The sequence below is a fragment of the Dermacentor silvarum genome, chromosome 2 (genome assembly GCF_013339745.2).
Source record: "Dermacentor silvarum isolate Dsil-2018 chromosome 2, BIME_Dsil_1.4, whole genome shotgun sequence".
Taxonomy (NCBI): Eukaryota; Metazoa; Arthropoda; class Arachnida; order Ixodida; family Ixodidae; genus Dermacentor; species Dermacentor silvarum.
Genome location: NC_051155.1, coordinates 163,532,259 through 163,552,785, shown reverse-complemented (window position 1 = coordinate 163,552,785; position 20,527 = coordinate 163,532,259). Strand labels below are relative to the sequence as shown.

The 20,527-nt window shown below is 44.5% G+C and overlaps 1 protein-coding gene across 3 annotated transcripts; it reads right to left on the bottom strand.

The window, feature by feature from the left end:
- Positions 1–482: 482 nt before the first annotated feature.
- LOC119442018 (methylosome subunit pICln) lies at positions 483–15,355 on the bottom strand. 3 transcript variants are annotated; one of them, XM_037706725.2, is made up of 8 exons: positions 15,209–15,355; positions 14,689–14,823; positions 10,829–10,977; positions 9,011–9,085; positions 7,866–7,940; positions 7,675–7,779; positions 5,887–5,975; positions 483–993 (listed from the first exon to the last, which is right to left on the bottom strand). In XM_037706725.2, the coding sequence occupies exons 1-7, from the start codon at positions 15,322–15,324 to the stop codon at positions 5,902–5,904; spliced, it is 729 nt and encodes a 242-aa protein (XP_037562653.1). In that variant the 5' UTR covers positions 15,325–15,355; the 3' UTR covers positions 483–993; positions 5,887–5,901. The 3 variants fall into 3 exon arrangements, with proteins under 3 accessions (XP_037562653.1, XP_049517769.1, XP_037562655.1); XM_049661812.1 differs by having other exon boundaries at positions 15,205–15,316; XM_037706727.2 differs by lacking the exon at positions 15,209–15,355 and adding an exon at positions 14,989–15,170.
- Positions 15,356–20,527: the final 5,172 nt, after the last annotated feature.

Genomic DNA, 20,527 nt, shown 5'->3' with positions numbered 1-20,527 from the left:
CAATAGCAGCATTTCTACAATTAGTATACGCCATACTTTTCGGAGATTGATTTAGATAATACGATTGTCGGATGAAACGTTTTAGTTTCCGGTTACCCTGGAGCACGTATCAACGAGATTCCACTGTATATTCGAATAGAGAAATCGCAGTTGGCCCCAAGCTAAAGCATCCTCATAAGGCCACTTGCCGGTTAGCGATACAAACATGCCCGATTGAAATCGCCGAAACATTAAGGGTGACAATCGTCCGATTTGTCATTAAGACAGCAGTTTATCCTGCGTCTCCAGGAGCGCTCTTAGTAGCACTAGCGGATTTTTAAAAAAGGAGGGAGGGGGCCTCCGTAATGCTCTTTCCCCCGCAACATGCTGGACGGCAGTATATTATCAGACTACTTCTTGTCTACATAACCCATACACCACGCAGTGCTGCACATGTAGCACATGTAGCATGCAGTGCTACGTGTGAAAGTGACGAGACAAAGTGCAGAATGAGTAACAAAATTTATTTGACGTCCTGACACCCTCCTTCAGCAGGAAGACGAAGACAAACATAAAGGGCATACAGCACATACACACAAACATGTCTACACACTTTCCTCTTTGGCCGAGCAAAAGTGTAGTGTTGGAAACGATAAATACAATGTATCATGCGATGTCAAGTTCATCAGTGAAATTGCCTCAATATGCATAATATATTTCTGTTCCTCCTGTGCAATCACCACAGTCTCCTAACTTAAAACAAGGCAGCTGGCAATGTCTATTAAGCTTCTATGCAGATAGGGCAATGGCTTCAGGCAAGCAAATCCAGGGTGCCGCTCGTTGTGATGTCAAACAGCAGTGATAACTTTGCAATGTCCTCCCCGTTGTTAATTAGGTTTAGCACCTAGTGTAACAACGGTCGGTGAAATGGACCACTCTGCTGTCTCTTCATCCAAATGACAAGATGTATTCTCCTTATATCAGTGCCCTTTGTAGCAGAAGCATCCAGCGAGGCTGAAACCAAGAATGCAACATAGTTCAGTCAAAAGCGGTAACGTAGGGTTCTCAAGCAGACCAGCTTAATATACTGTAAGACTTTGTTGAAATTATTAACATTCGACATGAAAATACTTTCGTTATATCGCACAAGCAATAGCATATATCGTTGATTTTTTTTTCTTCTTTTTCTACTATAATTTATTCGCTGTTGTTTCATGTGCTTAACCTGGCTGCCCAGCCCGACACACAAGTGGCAACGCTTAAGCAGGCTGGAACACATTGTACGAATTGAAGATATTATTATTATTATTACAGTGTAGACCGCTTATAACGTAAGTCGCCAGAGTCGCGAATATCCGCACTATAACCAAAGCAACAATTTTCAAGGCCCACACATATGCAAAACATGTGCACCGAGCCGCCACGCGTATGCGACAGTCGAGGAGTGCGGCTAGAATGTTTGCATTCAATTTACAGTCGAATCTCGTTAATTCGAACCAAATCACGCGGCGGCGCCTCCGACCGGCATTGCTCCAGGATCACACAGTAAAGGTTAGGAGAGACCCCTCAATGTCGCGCCCGAACAAAAAAAAAAAAAAATGCGGAAATTTCACCCTCTCTCAAATGGCAACTTCGCCGATTCTGCGTTGCACCGGAACATGCGTGTACATGCCGACGTCTCAGCCACGCTACCGTAGCCACACGTAGAAAATGGCAGTGAACCCTTCTTTCTCCTTTATGCTTCCTCTACTTTCTAGTCGCGCGTTGACCTTGCACGCTGCGGCTACAGCACAGAGGGAAGCAGCAGCGCTGTCCGAGGCCGGCAAACGCCCGCTTCCCGATAACGGCAGAAAACAAAACTTCGAAACCGTGCGCGCCCGCCGCCAGCACGGTGGCGGGCACGCACGGTGAAAGTCGAAAGTGAGGCAGCTACGAGGGAGGACGAGGGGAGCTACCGAAGCGGCGGAGTTGCCGAGGCGAAATCCGCTTCCCTACCGCCCTCCTCCCTCATATTCCACGGTCTCCGCGCGTGCCCTTTGCCGTGCCCTGCCGGCGCCGCCCGCTCCCCGAAGTTTCGTTTACTGCTGTTATCGTGAAGCGAGCGTTGGCCGTCGTTGGCAGTTTCATGGCCCTCGCTCGCTATGCGCGCCGTGATATTTCACGACTTGCACTCAAGATTCTGGTTTAAGCCTCACTGGCTGTTCGTTCGCACCACGTGCCCTTCTCCTCCATTTCGTGTCTCTTTCTTCCTCAAGCACTCCTTGGGGCGCCCGTTTGAGGGGAGCGTTCGCCGTCTCTGCTGACTTCCGTACTCCCAGGCAGCCGCACTGTAACCGGTATTTCGTTTCCCGCAACTGCACTATAAGCGATACGTGTCTACATGGAGTGCTATGGGAAAATTAACGGGAGTCTTTTTGAAAAGACCGCACTATATCAGGTCCTGCACTATAAGCGGTTACGTTATAAGTGGTCTATACTGTATTACTATTATCTGATATTCATTGTAAGCATACATTTGTTACATGATATCGGAGATAAACATTTTGGATTTACTTCATGTGCGATAATTTGTTATATTGAGGTTCTTGTGCACTGAGAAAGACGGCTCAAGGCTATTTGCAATGGGGAATGAAGAGAAGGCTAAGCAGTGTGGAAGTCACACACCTAAAGTTCTATTAAGTGAAGTGCCTCCTTAGCATGTCCATGGCTTGGTTCAACACTAAAAGCATGTCACTGTTTTGAACTGGAGCCTGTCACATAATGCCATTGTAACCCTGTGCGATTCCATAAGATGATGCGAATTTCGGGCTAGTTCATTGGCACATGCAACTTGCACAGCTCCTGACCGCAACCCACATCAACTACTTCGTTATTCACACCCCAATTCCTCTTCAGCTACTCAAGAATTGAGAACTCTGTACTACACCTCCACCAAACATGTCACAGTGGGGCCTGGTGCCCTACACCAGTTTGAGAACCCTACTATAACACTTCCTTGTGCACATGAGAATGTGCAGCGTGTTCAAACACGTCGACACTTGGTCACTGAGAGCAAGTACAGTAATTAAGGCTCATGTGCTTTCAGCGGACTGTCAGTAGCAATGTTACAAACTTTGTGTTACCTTTTTCCTGCCATATAACATATCAGGAAGGCAGCAATGAGAAGAAAGTAAGCTACGAATCATTCTGATGAATATGAAGAACACCTACTGATGTGCCAAAATGTTCCCCCTAGGTTCTTGTTATTTCAATTACAGTTTGGGCACGGGTTTCTTTAGATTTTGCCTTAGGAGTAAGGATAATCCTATAACAAAACAAAGACACAAAACTGTTTGTCCGATACAATAAACTTTAACACTTTCCAGCCCGGTCTCAGCAGCTGGAGTCTATATGCTGCATAAAAAGAAAGTGAATTAGTATACAATCAACAGATTTTTCGGACATGCCCAATAATTTGGATGCCTTCACAGCACCACCACATAACCCTTAGAGCCAACGTATAGTTAAACCTGCCTATAACGAACCTCCATATAACGAATTCCTGGATATAACGAAGTTTTTCTATTCCCCGCCATTACTCCATAGAAGCGCATGTATTTGAGACCTCTACGTAACGAAGTAGCAGCGGGAGACCCCCCTCTAAATAAAAAATTTTCCCCGCTGACAACCTAGAGATTTCGCCCCAAATTTTGTCATTTTTGCGCAAGCAGCAAACGGAAGCACCTTCCCCGCCACAACGGAATGCAAAACGGCGGCGGCGTGCTTAGCGCGCTCGAATTCACGGCGAATGCGAGACGAAAGCGAGCGCACATGTGCGTGCGTGCGATTGTGCGCGAGGCGGGCCTGCATCCCTCGACCTGGCAATCTTGCCGCCGCGGGCATGACCTTTCCCCCTCCCTTCATTCAAACCTGATCCCGCCGCTTGCTGCAGCTGGCCTAGGTCCGCCGAGCCAGCACTCTCCTTTTCCAATTGATGTAGCCGAAGGGATAAAAAAAAACTTTTTTTTTTTTTTCAACGCGCTGGCAGCGCCCCTCTTTTACTGCGCAAGGCTTCACTTTACTAACCTGATGCTAGGTGACACTATACGATGCTACGACGCCACTGTGTCGCTTGCGCTTCCTTTCCGACACCTCACGCTTGTGCGAAACGACACGCAGCCACGCATCCAGTATCTTGTGCAACATTCCAAGGATGAGTGCTTCGACTCAGAAACGCAAGATATTGACTCTTGAGGACAAAATGGTCACGGAAAACCGGTGCGCGTTACAATCGAGGGCGCGTTAGAATCGAGTAAATACAGTAAGCGTTTCTTTTTCGAATTTTCGTGCCGAACCTGCATATAACGAAATCCTCTTTATAACGAAGTTTTTTGGAAATTTGTCAATTTCGTTATATCCAGGTTTAACTGTATAAGGACATCTGAAACTTTGGACACTGAAACCTTCTGCCGTGACTGCAGGCACGAAATGGCATTAACTGAATTCATCATTTTGAAGCACGGCAAAAGTATAAGCAGCAATGCATAATACCGGTTACTAAATGACAACTTCGCAGCAATGCAGTGATGTTAAGTGGTCAAGCACAAGCAACATATTGCAGTGAAGCATACACTCTCACGGGAGGGTATGTGTTTCTTAATTATACATGTGTAACCTGCCATCTCCTGTCACAGTACAAGCACTGAAATGCTTCATGAGTGTACTGGCAGGAATTCAGAGCTATTTTGGACGTTGCTGTGGCGATTTGAGTCTTTGAGAACAGCATGCATTTGTTTTTTCGGACTGCCCGAATTTTTTACGTTTTCGCAGTACCGAAGGAGTCTGAAAAATTGTATGTTGACTGTATCTACAAAATGCAGAAGTGCAAGAAAGGCATATGTGCCATATTTTATTTTTTTCTATAATAGCTGCTTCATCTTGTTTGAGAATAAAGCCGGTGGGTTTCGAGGGACATCGTAGTGGAGGGCTCTTAATTAATTTTGAATACCTGTGGTTCTTTAACCTGTACCTAAACCTAAGTACACAATCATTTTTCTATTTTGTACCCGTTGAAATGTGGCTGCTGCAGCAGGGAATCACATCTGTGACCTTGTGCTCAATAGCACAACGCCAGAGCAACTATGGCACCTCGTTGGGTTTTACCACGAAGGAAGGAAATGAACTAGGAGTAGCCTTACGTCATGCAGCCAGCCTTGGCAAGCCAATTCTACGTGAAGCCATTCCCTCCGCTTTTTCCCTCCAAAAGTAGGCCCAACACGTGACCACGATTTGGCCGACTCAGCTTATTGGCTGAGAATGCTTGGTTCCCGGTAGTTTCTTTTAATCGATGCGCGCTTCTTCAGTTGTTCTGCCTGCATAGCAGCAGCATTGAAGCCTACCGCGTGCTCTGACGTGACGATCCCGTGTTGGGCTGACTCGATTTGCTTCAATTGTGTTGAGCAATGCCCCCTCCTAGTTCTTTCCTTCCTCTGTGGGTTCAACCTCACATAAAATCCATCAATTACATGTGCTCAACGAATCTGAGCTTTCCCTTACAAAAGTTCGGAACTGACACTGTATCTTTCCATTACCGCTGTCACAGAAGAGTAACAGCTTTGCTTTCTGCCCCTTCTAAAGAAGCCCACCTACAAGTCTTATCCTGTGTCCCCGAGACAAACTGTGTAGGCTATGTGCATGCAAGCTCCTCATTCAGGTGACACCTGTATGATGAAACTATGAGAGAATAACTATGTAGTCAAACACTGCAGAGAAAAGCTGCGCACATTTTTCAAAAGGCTGTTGGTTTTTTGTGCTCGAGACCACTGCCACTTTATAGTAGAAGCATCTGAACAAGGTTTCCAGCCAATCTAACTGGCGGAGTGAGAGGTTGTCATACCAAGTAGCGCATGACTTACTGCTACTACTTACTGAATGATGCTAGTTTCAATGGTCTGGTTCTGCGTCTTCAAATTGCCCTGTCTCCATGGGCTCATCCCCAGCCTCCCAGTCACCGTTACCTGCGAGAACAATACAAATGCACTTGCAGCCAGGATAACACAACAAATAAAGTTGCTTTTGCGACCGTTGCTTCCAACAAGCTTGGCACCGGAACGAAGATGACTAAGTGCTGGTACTGAGCTGCGCCAGCCCCTGTGGGTGCCTCATTGGGGTGTCTAGTACGTTGGCCATTCTCAAATTTCCCAATTTTTCCAGGTTTTCTCTGACTATATTTATGAAAATTCCCTAGCAGTCTACAACACTGGAGGATCATGCGCAAGAAAGCAATCGGTAGTTTATAGTTTGCCAAGTTGCTATGCCAGCTCATAATCTTCAACTACTACCAGTAAGCTGCAAATCAGGTGGGATGCAGTATCAGAGTTGATTGAATCGTGCTTCATGATAATGAAATTCCAACCACCTGGCAAGGCTCAAATTCACAAATGCAGCAAGAGACACCATTATTTGTGGATTGCATATGTTCCGTTGAAAACTTCGCTTCCTTTTGGCATACTATTAACTTTGCCATGACCACTGTAGGTACCAATTTTTTTTATTCAAGGCAATCGAAACGAAAATTCCCTGTTCTTTCTCTGAATTTTCTATTACTGACGATTTCCCTGAAAATGTTAGGTTTTCCCTGGTGGTAGACACCCTGTGCATGGCTCAAGTCTCCTCGGCTCTACAGCACATGCTAATGCAACCCAGAGGTGACTACGGTGCAACAGTGTGTTGTGAGAGCACTGGTGTGAACAGAAGAGCGAAGAGTGTGATCTACCATAATGATGAGCCCTTGCATGAACACTTATGCAATGCACAAGGAGCAAGGCCAGTGCGTACTACAGTAGCAGATTGGGCTGACTACTCTCCACTGCTGCCCCACTTGTCATTTGTCGCGCCTTCTCTTAACCAAGGACCTGTGCACCTCTCCGTGTGAACATTGTATTGTATTGCAAGGTTGGCTTTCACAAACAACAAAATCTGAAGATGGTTGAACTCACTAGATTCCGAAACATGGAAAGGGGAAAAAAGAAAGGTTGCATTATATTCATGCAAATATGGTATTTTCTTACCATGCCAGCTAAAATTACCTCAAGCCATGCTTAGCCAAACTTGCTGCGCAGAGGCTCAATACCATGAACTTAACAGGATGTGAAGTTCGAGAACCGGTCAGATGGTCACCAGCAAAATAATTAGTGTCATATGCAAAAGCTCAATCAATTTACTAAATGTTGCACATGCACAATAACTGTCTTTTATTACAAAACATTAAAAATACATATTGGGCTCCAGTGCCTACATTCTGAATGAAACATTGAAAAAAAGCATCTTAATTTAGGTTTTTACACACCAGCCAATTCCATCTCTTGGCAAGTTTAATTATATAGATTAAGGAGGTGAACGAGCTTGTGAAAAAGTATTTTAAAAAATGAGGAAATAGAACATGACTGAAGGCGTACAAAAACCTGGACAACAAAGCTTAATTAAAGCACTAGAAAAAAAATTCAGTGATCTCAAAAATTCTTACAGGATTGTACAAGTTTATCGATGCTTCACTTCTTGGTAAATCTGCTGGCAGCCTGTAGTGGTTGTGGAAGTGCAAAGATTTTTTTTTTTTGTTGCAAAGGTGCTCTCAGACAAACATTGACAACATGCAAATATACTTATAGCATGTAAATATAATGGAAAAAGCTGCCCAGTCAAGACAAATGGTAGCACCTGCATCAGCTTCAAGTTGGTGGCAGCCACGCTGCTGTTCGGCTGCTCGAACATCGTACTCAGCCCCTTCATCCTCCTCATCGGCATCCTCATAAACGCCGTCATCTGCATGAGGACAAGGAAGCACATGCCAATGCAAGATGGCAGCTCACTCAATCCATGGCTACTCAGCAACGACCCAAAAAACTTACCATCTGAATCACCAACATCAGCAGGGTCTGGGTGTAGGGCTTGGCACTCTGACATTGCCTTGTACATGGCTTCCACTGCGATGAATAACGGACACAGTCACATCCTGCCTATTTTATGCATGCAATGTCGAAACCAGCTAAACATGTTTGTTGTTTACTTACTTCATACTTCAGCTATACTGACCAGAGGAGGAGCAAAAATTACTCTGCTGACGCAGTGTTAACACGGCAAAAATACAGAGTTATGAATTCAGAGATATGCAACTTCATTGTGAACTCTAGGCATGCTGTCAATCTGCAAGGATTCCAAAGCCTGATGTGCCACCAGAGAGTGACCAAATAAAACCTTGCTTGGATGTATTGCCACTTATCGCCTGCTAATAAGTGCTTGAAATAAATTGAGATAAAGAAATAAACTGATTGTATATTGTTTGCACATGCACTTCTTTTTCCTTGTTGCAATGCTATAAATGTGACACTTTATAGTTATCCTGGTTGCACATAAGGGACACAATAATCAGCAGACCCCCTCCCCCCTTCTCATTGCCAAGCACTTGAGATTCTGAAACTCAGGGCATATGACACAGGGCATATGGCCAGTTTTCCAAGTACCCTATCATATCAACTATCAAATACCAGTTTTGCAACTGATATGATTGAAGAGCACTGCTTGGAATAGGCTTATGCACAGTTCAAGAATTCTCTAAAGCCTATAATCAAAACGTCGTCCTGCACTTTGCTTGTTTTTTCTCGTCCTCTACCTTTTTTCCGCATCCTCACGCAGGGTAGTAAATTGGAATATTCCATCTAGTTAACCCAACCTCCCTACATATCCTCTTTGTATCTACAATGTTATAGTAAAACAGTAAACAGATTTCTTCCTCTCAACAGACGGTCATCTGTAATTTAATGAAGTGCTTCTTGCAATGTAACGGATGCTGTGCCACACCAATGCTAGCCTGTCCTTTTACATGCAATTAAACATGTTACTGACATTAAGCTTTAACACAAATAGGCTGGAAATTCTAGAGCTAAAGCTAACATTACAAGAATGAAAATGCGTATGTGGATAAGAAGATGTGGGATCTATCATGTTTCGAAACATGCATGTCTCAGGCATGCTTTTAACAGCTGGATCCACTCACGATGCGACTTGTCGTCTGGCACGAAGCGGATCTCTGACGCAGGTTGCTCGTCATCCTGTCCATTCTCGCTGGATTCTTCGAGTGGTGGAAGAAGTGAACAACAAAACCAGGTTCAGATTTTAAAAGCCTTTAAGCAAACAAGTGTATACCACAGAGCCAATAAAATTATAGTAAAAGAAACAATTGTCCACTGTCAAAATTAGCATAAAATAGTGATACTGCACTAAGCAAATGGTACCGATATGAGCAAGTGTCACTGCATCCGTGAGCATCCACCATGGTGTAGGAAATGCTCGCACAAGTACAAGGAACTGCAATCGGTTTATGCACAGTGCCACAATATAGTACATGATGATATCAACGAGCAATGTATGCTGTGAAAGAAAGTACAAACTTTGACATTGTTTTGCATGCCGAATTGCTCGCCATTACTACCATCATGGTAGTATTTTATTGAGGCTTGGACATTAAGATATAATTTTTTTACAGTTTAACTTCTGCCGTGTCATTTAATCAATGCTACAGTATACATCAGTGTACATTAGTCCGTATGTTGCAGCCACGCAGGCTGAAACTTGCACTTCCCGCCTGGCATCTTGTCAAAGTAAACACACAACGCAAGCGCGAACTTCACTGAAATGGCGCGCAGGAGGCCGACAAACGGCCCGACTATAGTACCTAAAAGACACATACTAGTGTGCCGAGAGCGGGTGTCGCGGTGGCACCGAGTGTGATGCCTGCCGCCGCCGGCCGCTTGGTGCGCTGCACTTCGAGACTGTGCCGGACCATGCTGAGACATGGGCGGACTTCAGGCAAGACACGACGCGAGTCTCCCCATTTGCCCGGCGATCTGCCTCTTATGTTCTTGTCCCAATCCGCAATACGTTCGGGGTCTGCGGACGCGCTGGGTAATGAGATGAGCCGTTTCTTTCCGCGTCTCTGGGAAATCGCGGTTTCGCGACCTGTTCAAAGTTTCTTTAGACAGACGAGTGCACACATAGATGCAAAAAACCCACTCACAATAAGAAAAGACTGCAACGAAAGCGGCAGCAAGGCGAGAAATGAACTAAGCATTGCAATCGACGCGTAGCAATCAACGCATCGCAAACGAACGCGAGTCGAACACCGCAGGATTTAGCATGGTGCCGACAGGCATCGCCGTCTGGTGGCCCGCGGCGGCAGGCATCACTGCTCGCGCCACCGTCCCGCGTTGGAGACTCTCGGTGGACGGCACACTAGAGTATATTCTAGGCACTATACGCAAGCCGAGCGAGCGATATGTCTCGCATTGGATTGGATGGGATTTCCAATGCATATTAGTTGCCAGACGACGTAGGGGCTGCGAGATTTAAAACCGAAACTTCCTGATGTTGCCCTTTAGTCAACACAGCTTGTTTTCATGGGCATTCGTAAGCGAAAGGGCCTTAAATATCAGCATGACTTGCGGAGGTACATCGTTAATTTCCTCTAGCGGAACAAATCCCACGGGATTTTCAAGGATTACAAGGAGCCCACGGGTATTCAAGTAGTTTCAAGGGCCCTTGAACTTATACTGTCAATATAAAGGATATTCAAGGATTTCAAGGGGCTGTGCGAACCCTGGTAGTTGCAAAGGTAAGCCACCTCTACAGTGCTTTTTTTTTACACTAAACAAAGTCAATATTACCAGAAAAAAGAAGTGCCACCTTTACACCAATGTGTAAATATTCTTGAACATAAGAGTCAATGTCAGCAGATACGTAACGATAGCCTACCCATAATAAATGTATTCCCAGGCTTTGTGAACCCTGTTATAGGACGGTTCCTCGATACACTCACCTTCTTCACCTTCACCCAGATCGCCGTCAATCATAAGATAGAGGCACTCCTCTGGAAAGGCTCGCAGGTCCCGCGACAAAGCGTGCAGTGCCACAGACGGGTACTCCAGTGAAAAACCAGAGCTGTTTTGGCCAACCCATGAGACACGGCTGCGTTAATCAGACCACATGATGAGAGGCTATACAATGGAAAAGCAAAGTTTCGTGTAAAATGAATGGAGATTGAGATCAGTAATAAGAACACCTATTTCTGAATGGTTGGTTTCAATGTTACGAAGCTGCACACGACAAATGAGAGATTACACTGAAGGGCTCCACACAAATTCAACTGCCGAGAGTTCTTTAAAGGGCCCCACATCAGGTCTGGTCATGTTGAGCTGACAAGCGTAGTGCATACAATGTGCGCTAACGATCGTGGCTGCTAAGTATCACATTGCTACGCGCCATGGAAAGAGCTAAAATTTGAAACCAAACGCCGTTTGCCCTTCTCCTCGTGGGAGAGTACACGTCAATCGCACAAGTGTGTTTACGTACATGGCAGTGCGCAGTGATGCCACTCACAGTGACACGTGACTTCGATAACTATTCAAGGCATCATTAGTTATTTGTGTGATCTGTTGCTTCAAAATATCAATTAAATTTTAGAGAAATTTACAAAGCCCCCACAAACCAAATGTCTGCATGTTTTTGTTTTACTTCGCACTGCAGCAAGAGAGATGTACTTCCGTTTTGTCTGCTTGTTGTGTGCACAGACAACAAAACTATGCCATTTTCTACTGTGTTCTAGCACGATCATGCTCTGTGATCCGCTTGGGTCTGCCTCAGTGTTACCACTAGTCGGGTGCTCTCGTGCACAGCATGCAAAATTGTGCGCTGTACATAACGAGACAAACGCAACAGCACGCGCGCGACGCTGTCAGTGGAAGTGCTCTGCGCAAAAAAAAAAAAAAAAAGCGAGGCAAAAAAAAAAAAAAATCACCACCCAAGCACTCCGTACAGATGGTAAACCAGCAAAGCTGAATCGTGCAGCCCCGGTGTTTATCACTGGGTTAAAATCCGACAGTGCATGAAACGACGGCTTTGTAGGATGCCGGATCCTCGGTATGCAGTTGGTGCTTGCGCTCGGCCAGCCGGGCCTGTTCTTGTGCCTGGACTGCAGCATCAGCATGGCGAACACGAACTCTCTCACAGTGCTGCTGTCGGCGCTATTCTTCGTAAGCTGCCTGCTGTTCAGGAGTTCGTACGATGCGTGGCCTGTGGCCGATGCGCAACCCATGTTGAAGTTGGAGAGAAACTGCTGCACGCGCGCTCGGCTGTGACGTAGGGAACGTCACTGATGGCACAGATAATGGCGCGCCTCTCTTTCTCTTTTACGTGTGATAAGGGTAGTTCAAGGGTGCGCTACAGTTCCCAAAGCCTACCACCTGGAGTGCACAGGGGTATGTGCCATTGCACTTGAACCCTTTCTCGGACGGTCAGACTTTGACGGACGGACGGACGGACAGATTTTGGTTTTGCCTAGCCATATACAGCTTCGCTGTAAAAAGAAGGTGGGGCCCGGGATTTATGCATCACGCGATCCTCCAGCGGCAGTATGGAAGAACGTAGGGAAGGAATTTCACTTGTGGAGGCTAGACGGGACGAGTGGAGGGAGTGTCTAGGTTGGCGGTGAAGCTCGCCTCCTGAAATCATGGGTTCGCGGCACTGAAATATTTCTATCTCAGCTATCAATGAATCAATTTTAAAATTTCTTGCGGTAGAACGCTCCCCAGAGGGCTCGTAACAACTTCGAGTGTATAACCAAAATTTTCTGTGGTTTGGTAATGGGCACTTTAACATGCGTGGAAATATCGGAAGATGGCTGCTTTTGCATTCAGTCCCTGCAGTGGTGTAGCTGCTTCAGCTAGGAGCACTGTCTTCAACCATATAACACACAGCAATGTTGAAGTGCCCATGGCAAAGTCTGAGAAACAAAAAGCCGATGGCTTAGTTCTACGTCGCTCAACTGCATGAGTTTACATCAGCTCTTGTTCTTTTACTGCAGTGCTCTTGCTTTTGCACTTCTGTGCTACTGTCAACAACAGCAGTGCCATGACAAGTGACAGGAAATGACATCAAATTACAGCAGTGTCATGACAACAATTGTGACGGTCAGTGCAACAAGCTCAATAGATGGTGACATAATATCCAAAAAAGAAGGGCACGGGGACAACAGCTAGCCAACAACCTAGACACATAAACACTGGCTCTGTTTGTTTCTTCTTTGGGGCCACCCATGGGCTCCAGTATGAACAGATTTCTATATTTACTTTGCAAAACCTTGGGCAAGTTGCATAAACATGCATTTGTAGAAGGGATTGTAGAACAGATGATGACGCTAATATTTTTAACCAAATGACACTTTCCGAGAGCCAGATTTGTAAATGACAAATCATAGACATACTACAGAAGCAGAGATATAAAATGTGTTCTTAGACAAAAATTTGACAATAATAAGTTATCTGTATATGACATTTGAGCACTAAAAAGTGAGTAATGACCCTGGCAAAATAAATGTGCAGGTCACAGTATGCGACAACAAGGCATCTACAAAATTTACCACAATTTTTTTTTCCAGGAATGCTATATATCGAACATTTCACAGCTATAAAATGCTGCCATATTTTTCTTCAGAACGTAAAATGTTTTTTTTTTTTTTTTTTTTTTTTACAGTGATGAAATGACCATGCACGTGGTGGTAGTGCAGGATAAGGCCTCAGAATATGAGGGCTGAGGCGCACATTTAGGCTGTGACTGTCTGCCAGTGCTTGGTTGCAAGAGAATGAAGAATGCACTCAATTCCCACTGTGCTTGAAGCCAAGTGTGTTTGTCTCCTCTGCAACACAATGCAGCAATTCGGTATATCACATCCAACACAGCTTGTGCTAGTCACCCTGATGGCTATTTATGCGGTGCACAATGTTAGATCTAGCGTTAAGCATCACATTGGAGAAAAAGTGGGGAACACCACTTACAGGCAAGTGTGTCCCACCTCATTTGCAACGGAAGATAACAGGCTATTTTGCAGTCTTGAAAATAAGATCACGTGCAGCACATTTCGGTTTAGGAGGGAAATCTGCTCTATACATAATAAAATTGTAGCTTGAAAGTAAATCTCAGCTGAGAAAGTGGGCAATATGAACTGAATGCTCTAGAAATGTTACATTAAAAGGCAAGTTGGCGAGTGTATAGCTTGTGTCACGCATTCCGCCAGGTATAATGCTGCACACTTCACCCTAAAAGGTTCTTTCAAGTGTCACACATTTAACGGAATAGGCAGATGCGGTATGACATGTAACTATTCATAAATGCTTAAATCTTGCGTGGTGAACAAGTTGCCAAGTTAAAACCACAACTGAAGGCCCAGGTTTTGTGTCGCGACTATTAATGCATACCATGCGCATGAGGTATCGATTGAAAGTGAAGTTTATGAAGTGTGTATGTGGGTAAAGGTGCGGTAAACCCTAGGGGACATTCAAAAAGCCATTACATACTATGAAGGGGCGACAGTATTAACACCACTTGTAACTGCCACAATAGGAGAACCCCATATTACAAGTCCCAAGGACTTGCAGCATTAAGACAACAGCTTCATGACTAGCTAGGTCGAACAAAAGCTGCTTTTATGCACTTAACAGATACGGGCTGCACTTCATTCAAGCAGCTATTGATCCGGAGGGGTTCACCAAGTGGACTGTCCACTTCAATTAAGTCGTCATACAGAACCTGTGCACACGTATTCGTGTCCTTTAATCCGTTCTTATAAACTAGCCAACGTTTCCTGCCTTTCGTGGGCTATGTGAAACATCCAGCAACGCGCACCTCTCGGCGATGTACAGTGTTCCTTTGCCCAGGTCCCTGCTTTGGATAAATGCGGCTGTCGCCTCCTCGCGATGACGGATGCCTTCGTCCGGTGGCGGGAAGCTGGTAAGGATCACCATGCTGTCGAGCGAACAGCTGCAGAAGAAAAATAAAAACGCGCTCAGCAACAACACTACTGGAAAGAGGCCACTCGGCCCCACCCGCGTCGATGAGCAGCTCCGTGCGGTTCATTTCCACATCTGAGCCAGAACACGCATCGATTTGGTCTAGCCGATGCGCCTTTAATGGGTTTATACTTACGCTGTGTATTATATCACACAGTAACACGCCGTAGCTGGTCAGACGCACGAAATAGTGATCAAAACATACGACCACCACCGCCCTAGTCAATTCTACAGTTATTTACACCGTTAACAGAAGCAACACAAACGCTAAAAAATATACTCCAGCCGCAGCGTTACGCCGGTTTATTACGTTCGGGCTGAACCAAAAAGAAGCAGATACTCTAAAGAGAACCTACTGGAGCCAGGTGCGCGATGAAGGCAGGCGCTCCTGAAACGTCGAGAATCGTGCCTCGTGCGTGCAGCCTTTCGCGGCTTCCAATGTTGCTAGTTGGTTGATGCAAAAGTAGCGCATGCGTATCGTGAGAGGAAGGTCGAAACTGTTGATTGGACGAATTCTTCAGTACGGTAGCGTCAGGTTGCTATGACCATGCTTTGTAAAATGTTAGTCGTGCGACTATAGCCTGACAAGGCACTTATACACAGCTTACTAACTATGGTCGACGCTAGAGTGCAGCACGTGTACAAAAGGCAATCCCTTTTATTATTAATTTTGCAACAAGCTTAATGCTTATGTGTGGCTTATGTGAATGTGATGTATAAATCTTCACATGATTGAAACTTCTTCTCAAGTTCATTTCCTCAAGTACTTTCTCTAAAAAAAAATTGGCAGGAAATGTCAAACGTCTACTTCTAACTCAATCTCATGAGCTAATTGTTAGAACAATAATAATGGCGAAATGGTCAGATATGCTGGATGTCAGAAACATCTATAAAGTTGGCCCGGCTTAAAGTTTAAAGCACCGCGGTTTAAAGAAAATAATATGAATCCTATGAAAAATAATAATGAAAATGATGCGCAAAACAGACGCCCACTTTCAGCCTTTAAACAAGTGCTGCCACTAAGTGGCAATTATAAGCAACACTAGCGCTATTTAGACAGGGAGGTTTTAGACTATTTACAATGCTTTTTACAGCTACGTGAAGACGGTGAAGTATGTCTCTTTTGACAAAAATAAGTCTGCCCTCGGAGGCAGAGTATTTTATAGTACACTTTATTCAGAAGTACATGACTTTTGAATTTACAATTGAAAAATCATATGCAATCACAATGTAAATAACGACGCTATCATCATCATTCATTCCATCACGTTCCGTTCGTGTCCAGCTGATCATGTCGGGAGACTTTCACCGGGACCATCTAATACTCACTGTCCGCGTGATACGCTCATTTGAGCATAGAAATATATGGCACGTAATTATGCGAGACGTGCCCTCTGCGACAACTGCCGGAGATTTCAAGGAGTCGGTACTGTCGACAATGAGTAAGAGCAGCTCCATACCGTCAACAGTGACGACTTATCCATACGATACGCTGAAGATCGAGCACTTGCCTCATAAGGCGAAGTCTAACGATCCCGTGATAAATACCGCTGACGACGACAAACTGATACTACTCGACCACAAGCCGCTCTCGGCCGGAGGCGTCGTGCATGAAACAGTGCTGTCACTCTTCAAAATGGACGATTATTTACAGTACAAGTCATCGAAACTTGTTCAAGAATAAACTGTGCTGCCGCAGTAATTATGCATCTGCTCTTGTTCCGGCAGTGCTTACACAGTGCTTCCCGTGTGTTCATCGAAGAACTGGTCCGCGCCGGCATCGCCGAGTAGCATTAGGTATTTCTCCTCGTAGCCCTCAAACCTTTGGCAAGCAACGTAGAGGTGTCTTATGTCAACGAATGGACTGAACTGGTTTACATGTTGAAATGGAATAGCGCGAAACGAGGCGCAAAGACTGCGGTGAGAAGTTTTGGAATTTTTACGAGATCTGCCACAAAAGCTTATGCATTATGTTTAAAAAAGTTCGTTTTGCGAACTTCCAAATACATCAATGTGGCTACGTTCAAAATGCTCCCCATTAGACACAATACTCTGGCTCCACCATTTTTTTTTTTTTTTTTTTTCCATTGCTGGAAGTTTGTCGTCGCATCCCCGAAATGCCACCCCCAGAGCACCAGTTTGCATTTGGGGAACGAAAACTGTTGCAGAGGGCTAAATCCGGCCAGTAGGGAGGGTATTCCAGCACAGTGACGGAATTGCATGTCAAAGACTTGCTAAGGTGACTGTTTGGGCATGTTGGTAAGACATGAAAGAACTTAATGCGCACAAGACGAGTACAGAGAAGAGGCTAAGACACACTGTACTGTTTGGGCATGTTGGTAAGACATGAAAGAACATAATGCGCACAAGACAAGGACAGAGAAGAGGCTAAGACACACTGCGCTCGTGTGTCTTAGCCTCTTCTCTGTACTCGTCCCCCCCCCCCCCTTGTGTGCATAAAGTTCTTTCAAAGACGCACACTATCAATGCAGAGTGTGCAGGGGTATTGTCGTGGTGCAGAATCCAGTGCCCAACTTTTGCCAAATTTGGTCTCTAAGAACTCCACGTAGAAAGCTGCATTGGCAAATTGAGCTTCAGGTACTAATTCGTGGTGCACAATTCCATGGCCATAAAAAAAAGAAGAAAAAAAAAAGGACACGATCAAAATGACTGATTTTTGCTTTGTACTGCCACGCTTTTATGGCCTTGGCTCATCTTTTTTTTCCCACTCCTTGCTCTTTGATTTCAGCTCGACGTCATATTCATAAATCCAAGTTTCATCACCGGTGACTACCCTTTTCAAGAGTTCATTCTTGTCTTCTGAAGTTTTTTCCAATCAAAAATATGCAACATTATTTTCATTGCAACTTTTACTTAAGAGTCAGTAGTTCTGGCATCATAGTGCAGACTTTTTCATTGCCAAACTTTCAGTTAAAATAAGGTGAACAGACTATTTCCCCAAACCAAGTGCTTCTGATATTGTCCTCATAGTCAATCGGTCATCACTGAGCAGAAGAAAACGCATATGATCATTGTTTTCATCTTCAGATGATGTGGAGAGGCGTCCCTATCTTTCATCATCCTTGGGTTTTTTTCACGGCCTTTCCGAAAATGCTGAACCCACTCGAACACAGTTCTTTCCTTTAGGGCATCATTTCCATAGGCCTTGTGCAATATTTGACGAATTCCTGCACCATTATTGCCCAATTCCAAAATAAATTTGATATTGATCCTTTATTCCATCTGTTCGTTGATCTCCATTTCGAAAAAGACTAAAAATGGATTGCACGAAAAGTGCACGCATAAAATTCTGCCTTGACATACAGCAGTCTGGCTCGTACTAGAGGTCAACTGGGTCCTTTCGAGTGGACAGAGTGAGAGAGCGGCTCCGTAACACCCAACATCTTTGCTGACTCGCTGAATTAACATTTGGGACAGACTTATTGTGTAACTGAGCTGACCAGTGTACGCAGTATATAAATGGTTGCAGATAAATGGTGCAACGAGACAATCATAGGTTTCATCTCGTCGTGAAGGTAACCTCCTTTTGTGTGGTTTTTCTGAGCTCTTACTGGTATGGTGTGAAAAAAACATCACTTCAGCCCCATTGCAGCATAAATGAAAACTCGAACAACTCTAAAACTACTCCATTGCGATATTTCCAGGTTCAGCTGCATTTGCAACAGTGCCTTAATTCAGACTCCTAAACGTATACTTGGAATAACTCCGCCCTTAGAATCCGGTTACTTGGTAATTACAAGTCACAAGAGGCATTCTGATTAGGGCTATGCGAATATTCAAAATGTCAAGTACAAATTGAATAGTCCCTGCTATTCAATTCGAGAATTCAAACTATGTTCCAAGTGCTGGACCTGCTTGAACACAGTCCTTTCCTTTAGGACACCATTTTCATAGGCCTTTTGCAATATTTGATGAATTTCTGCGCCATTCTTGCCCAATATTACAAGAAATTTGCTGTTGATCCTATCTTCGTTGTTGTTGCCATGTGTTTGCCAAATTGTCGAATATTCATTTCTTCCGAATATATAAGTGATCAAACGTTTATTGAAGTCTTGTGGCAGACAGAACTATGGATGTGAGGACTGCTTGAAGATTCTGCTGCACGGTAGTTGCGGCTGTTGCGCAGAGGCACCAGTTCCTGAGTGAACTGGATGGACAGAAAACTTCTGCTCACTAATTTGCAGTCATTCAGCAAGAATGGCTCGCTTTTAGGCAGTCTATATCCAAGTTGCTTCCAATTTATTATTTTTCCAGTATCACCATGTTTGCATCCCCTTAAAGCAATCTGTGGTGTTGTAGTATCACGACTATCGTACTTCTCTCCAGCCTCAACACACTGGAGCAATGGGAGGCACAACTTGCCAGCTCGGACCCGGAGGTGCAGAAGGCTCTTCTGGGTCACGTCCAGCTGGCGGCAGAAGCCAGTGGAGCCCTGACAAGGGCCCCACCCATTAAGCTCCTAAGCCCCTACCCCCTTTCCCCAATTCAATAAAGTTCTTCTCTCCAGCCATCTTGTTTCATTACTGTCATTGCCATGGTACCCCAGATAATTGAAAGAAATTGTTTATCATTTACACGGCTGTTCAGTTATCGAGACTTGCAATTGTGAACGCTATTAAGTGCATGTGTCAGTGTACCGTACGTGAGCCCGATTTCGTTTTTTACCAGACAGGCTCCACGTAAACCACATGTTGCTTCAAAAATGAGAAAATATTCAATTGAATTTTCAGTGGCTGTTTTCCTCAAATATCCATATTCGATTAGGAAATTTTACTAGTCAAACACCCCTAGCATTGATCAGTTATTTCGTGTTTCAATATATGCTGATGGTACGCAACAGTTTTTCTTTATCCACCTGTTGCTGTGCTTTGTTTTGAATGAAATATATAGCAATGGCACATGTAATATTTTGAACTTACTTAATTCAAACAGACTGTGCAGTCCTATTTAAAATAACTGTCAACCTTATCCTCCTTAACACTAGTTTTGCGCTGAATGCTTCTCCAATGCATCTATTGCAGTTTGAATTTGAACTCTTTTTTTCTAAACACTGCATGTTAAAAAACGGTTTAAGTACTGCTCATCTCCAACATCCTCCCTGCTCCTAATTTCTGTGCCTCTTTGGACATCTCTTGCAAGGCCTTGAGGGCAAAAAAAATTTTCTTGGACAAGATACAGTACTCACTCAGTGTTGTCATAGTGCTTATAAAACCCATCCACAATAGTTCGGACTTGTGACCACGAAAGATTCAAGCTGAATTTGTGCAGGGCATCTTGATATCGGAGGGAAATATTAACAGAAGGGCATTCTGGGAAAAACGTCTGCTCAGGAGAACTGTTTCTTTTGCTTCTTCTTTCACATCCCGTTTCACTTTTTGCTGCTGTATTCGTTTATCTTTCATCTTGGTGCCTGCTTTCAACCGTCTCATGCACCACAACCGATGCCCTGTAAGGTACTGCTACTCTTAGTACTCTTGCTTCGTCGATGTCATGGTGGTGCAGTTGTAAATTTTCAGAAGGGAAAGCCCCACGTTCAAATCTTAATGCATCTCGTCTTGCACTATCATCTTGTTATGACATGATTACCATTACCAGGGAGATATTATGACCTACCGTGGCATCACGAATGCAGCGGGAGAGTTCCTAAAACAAGA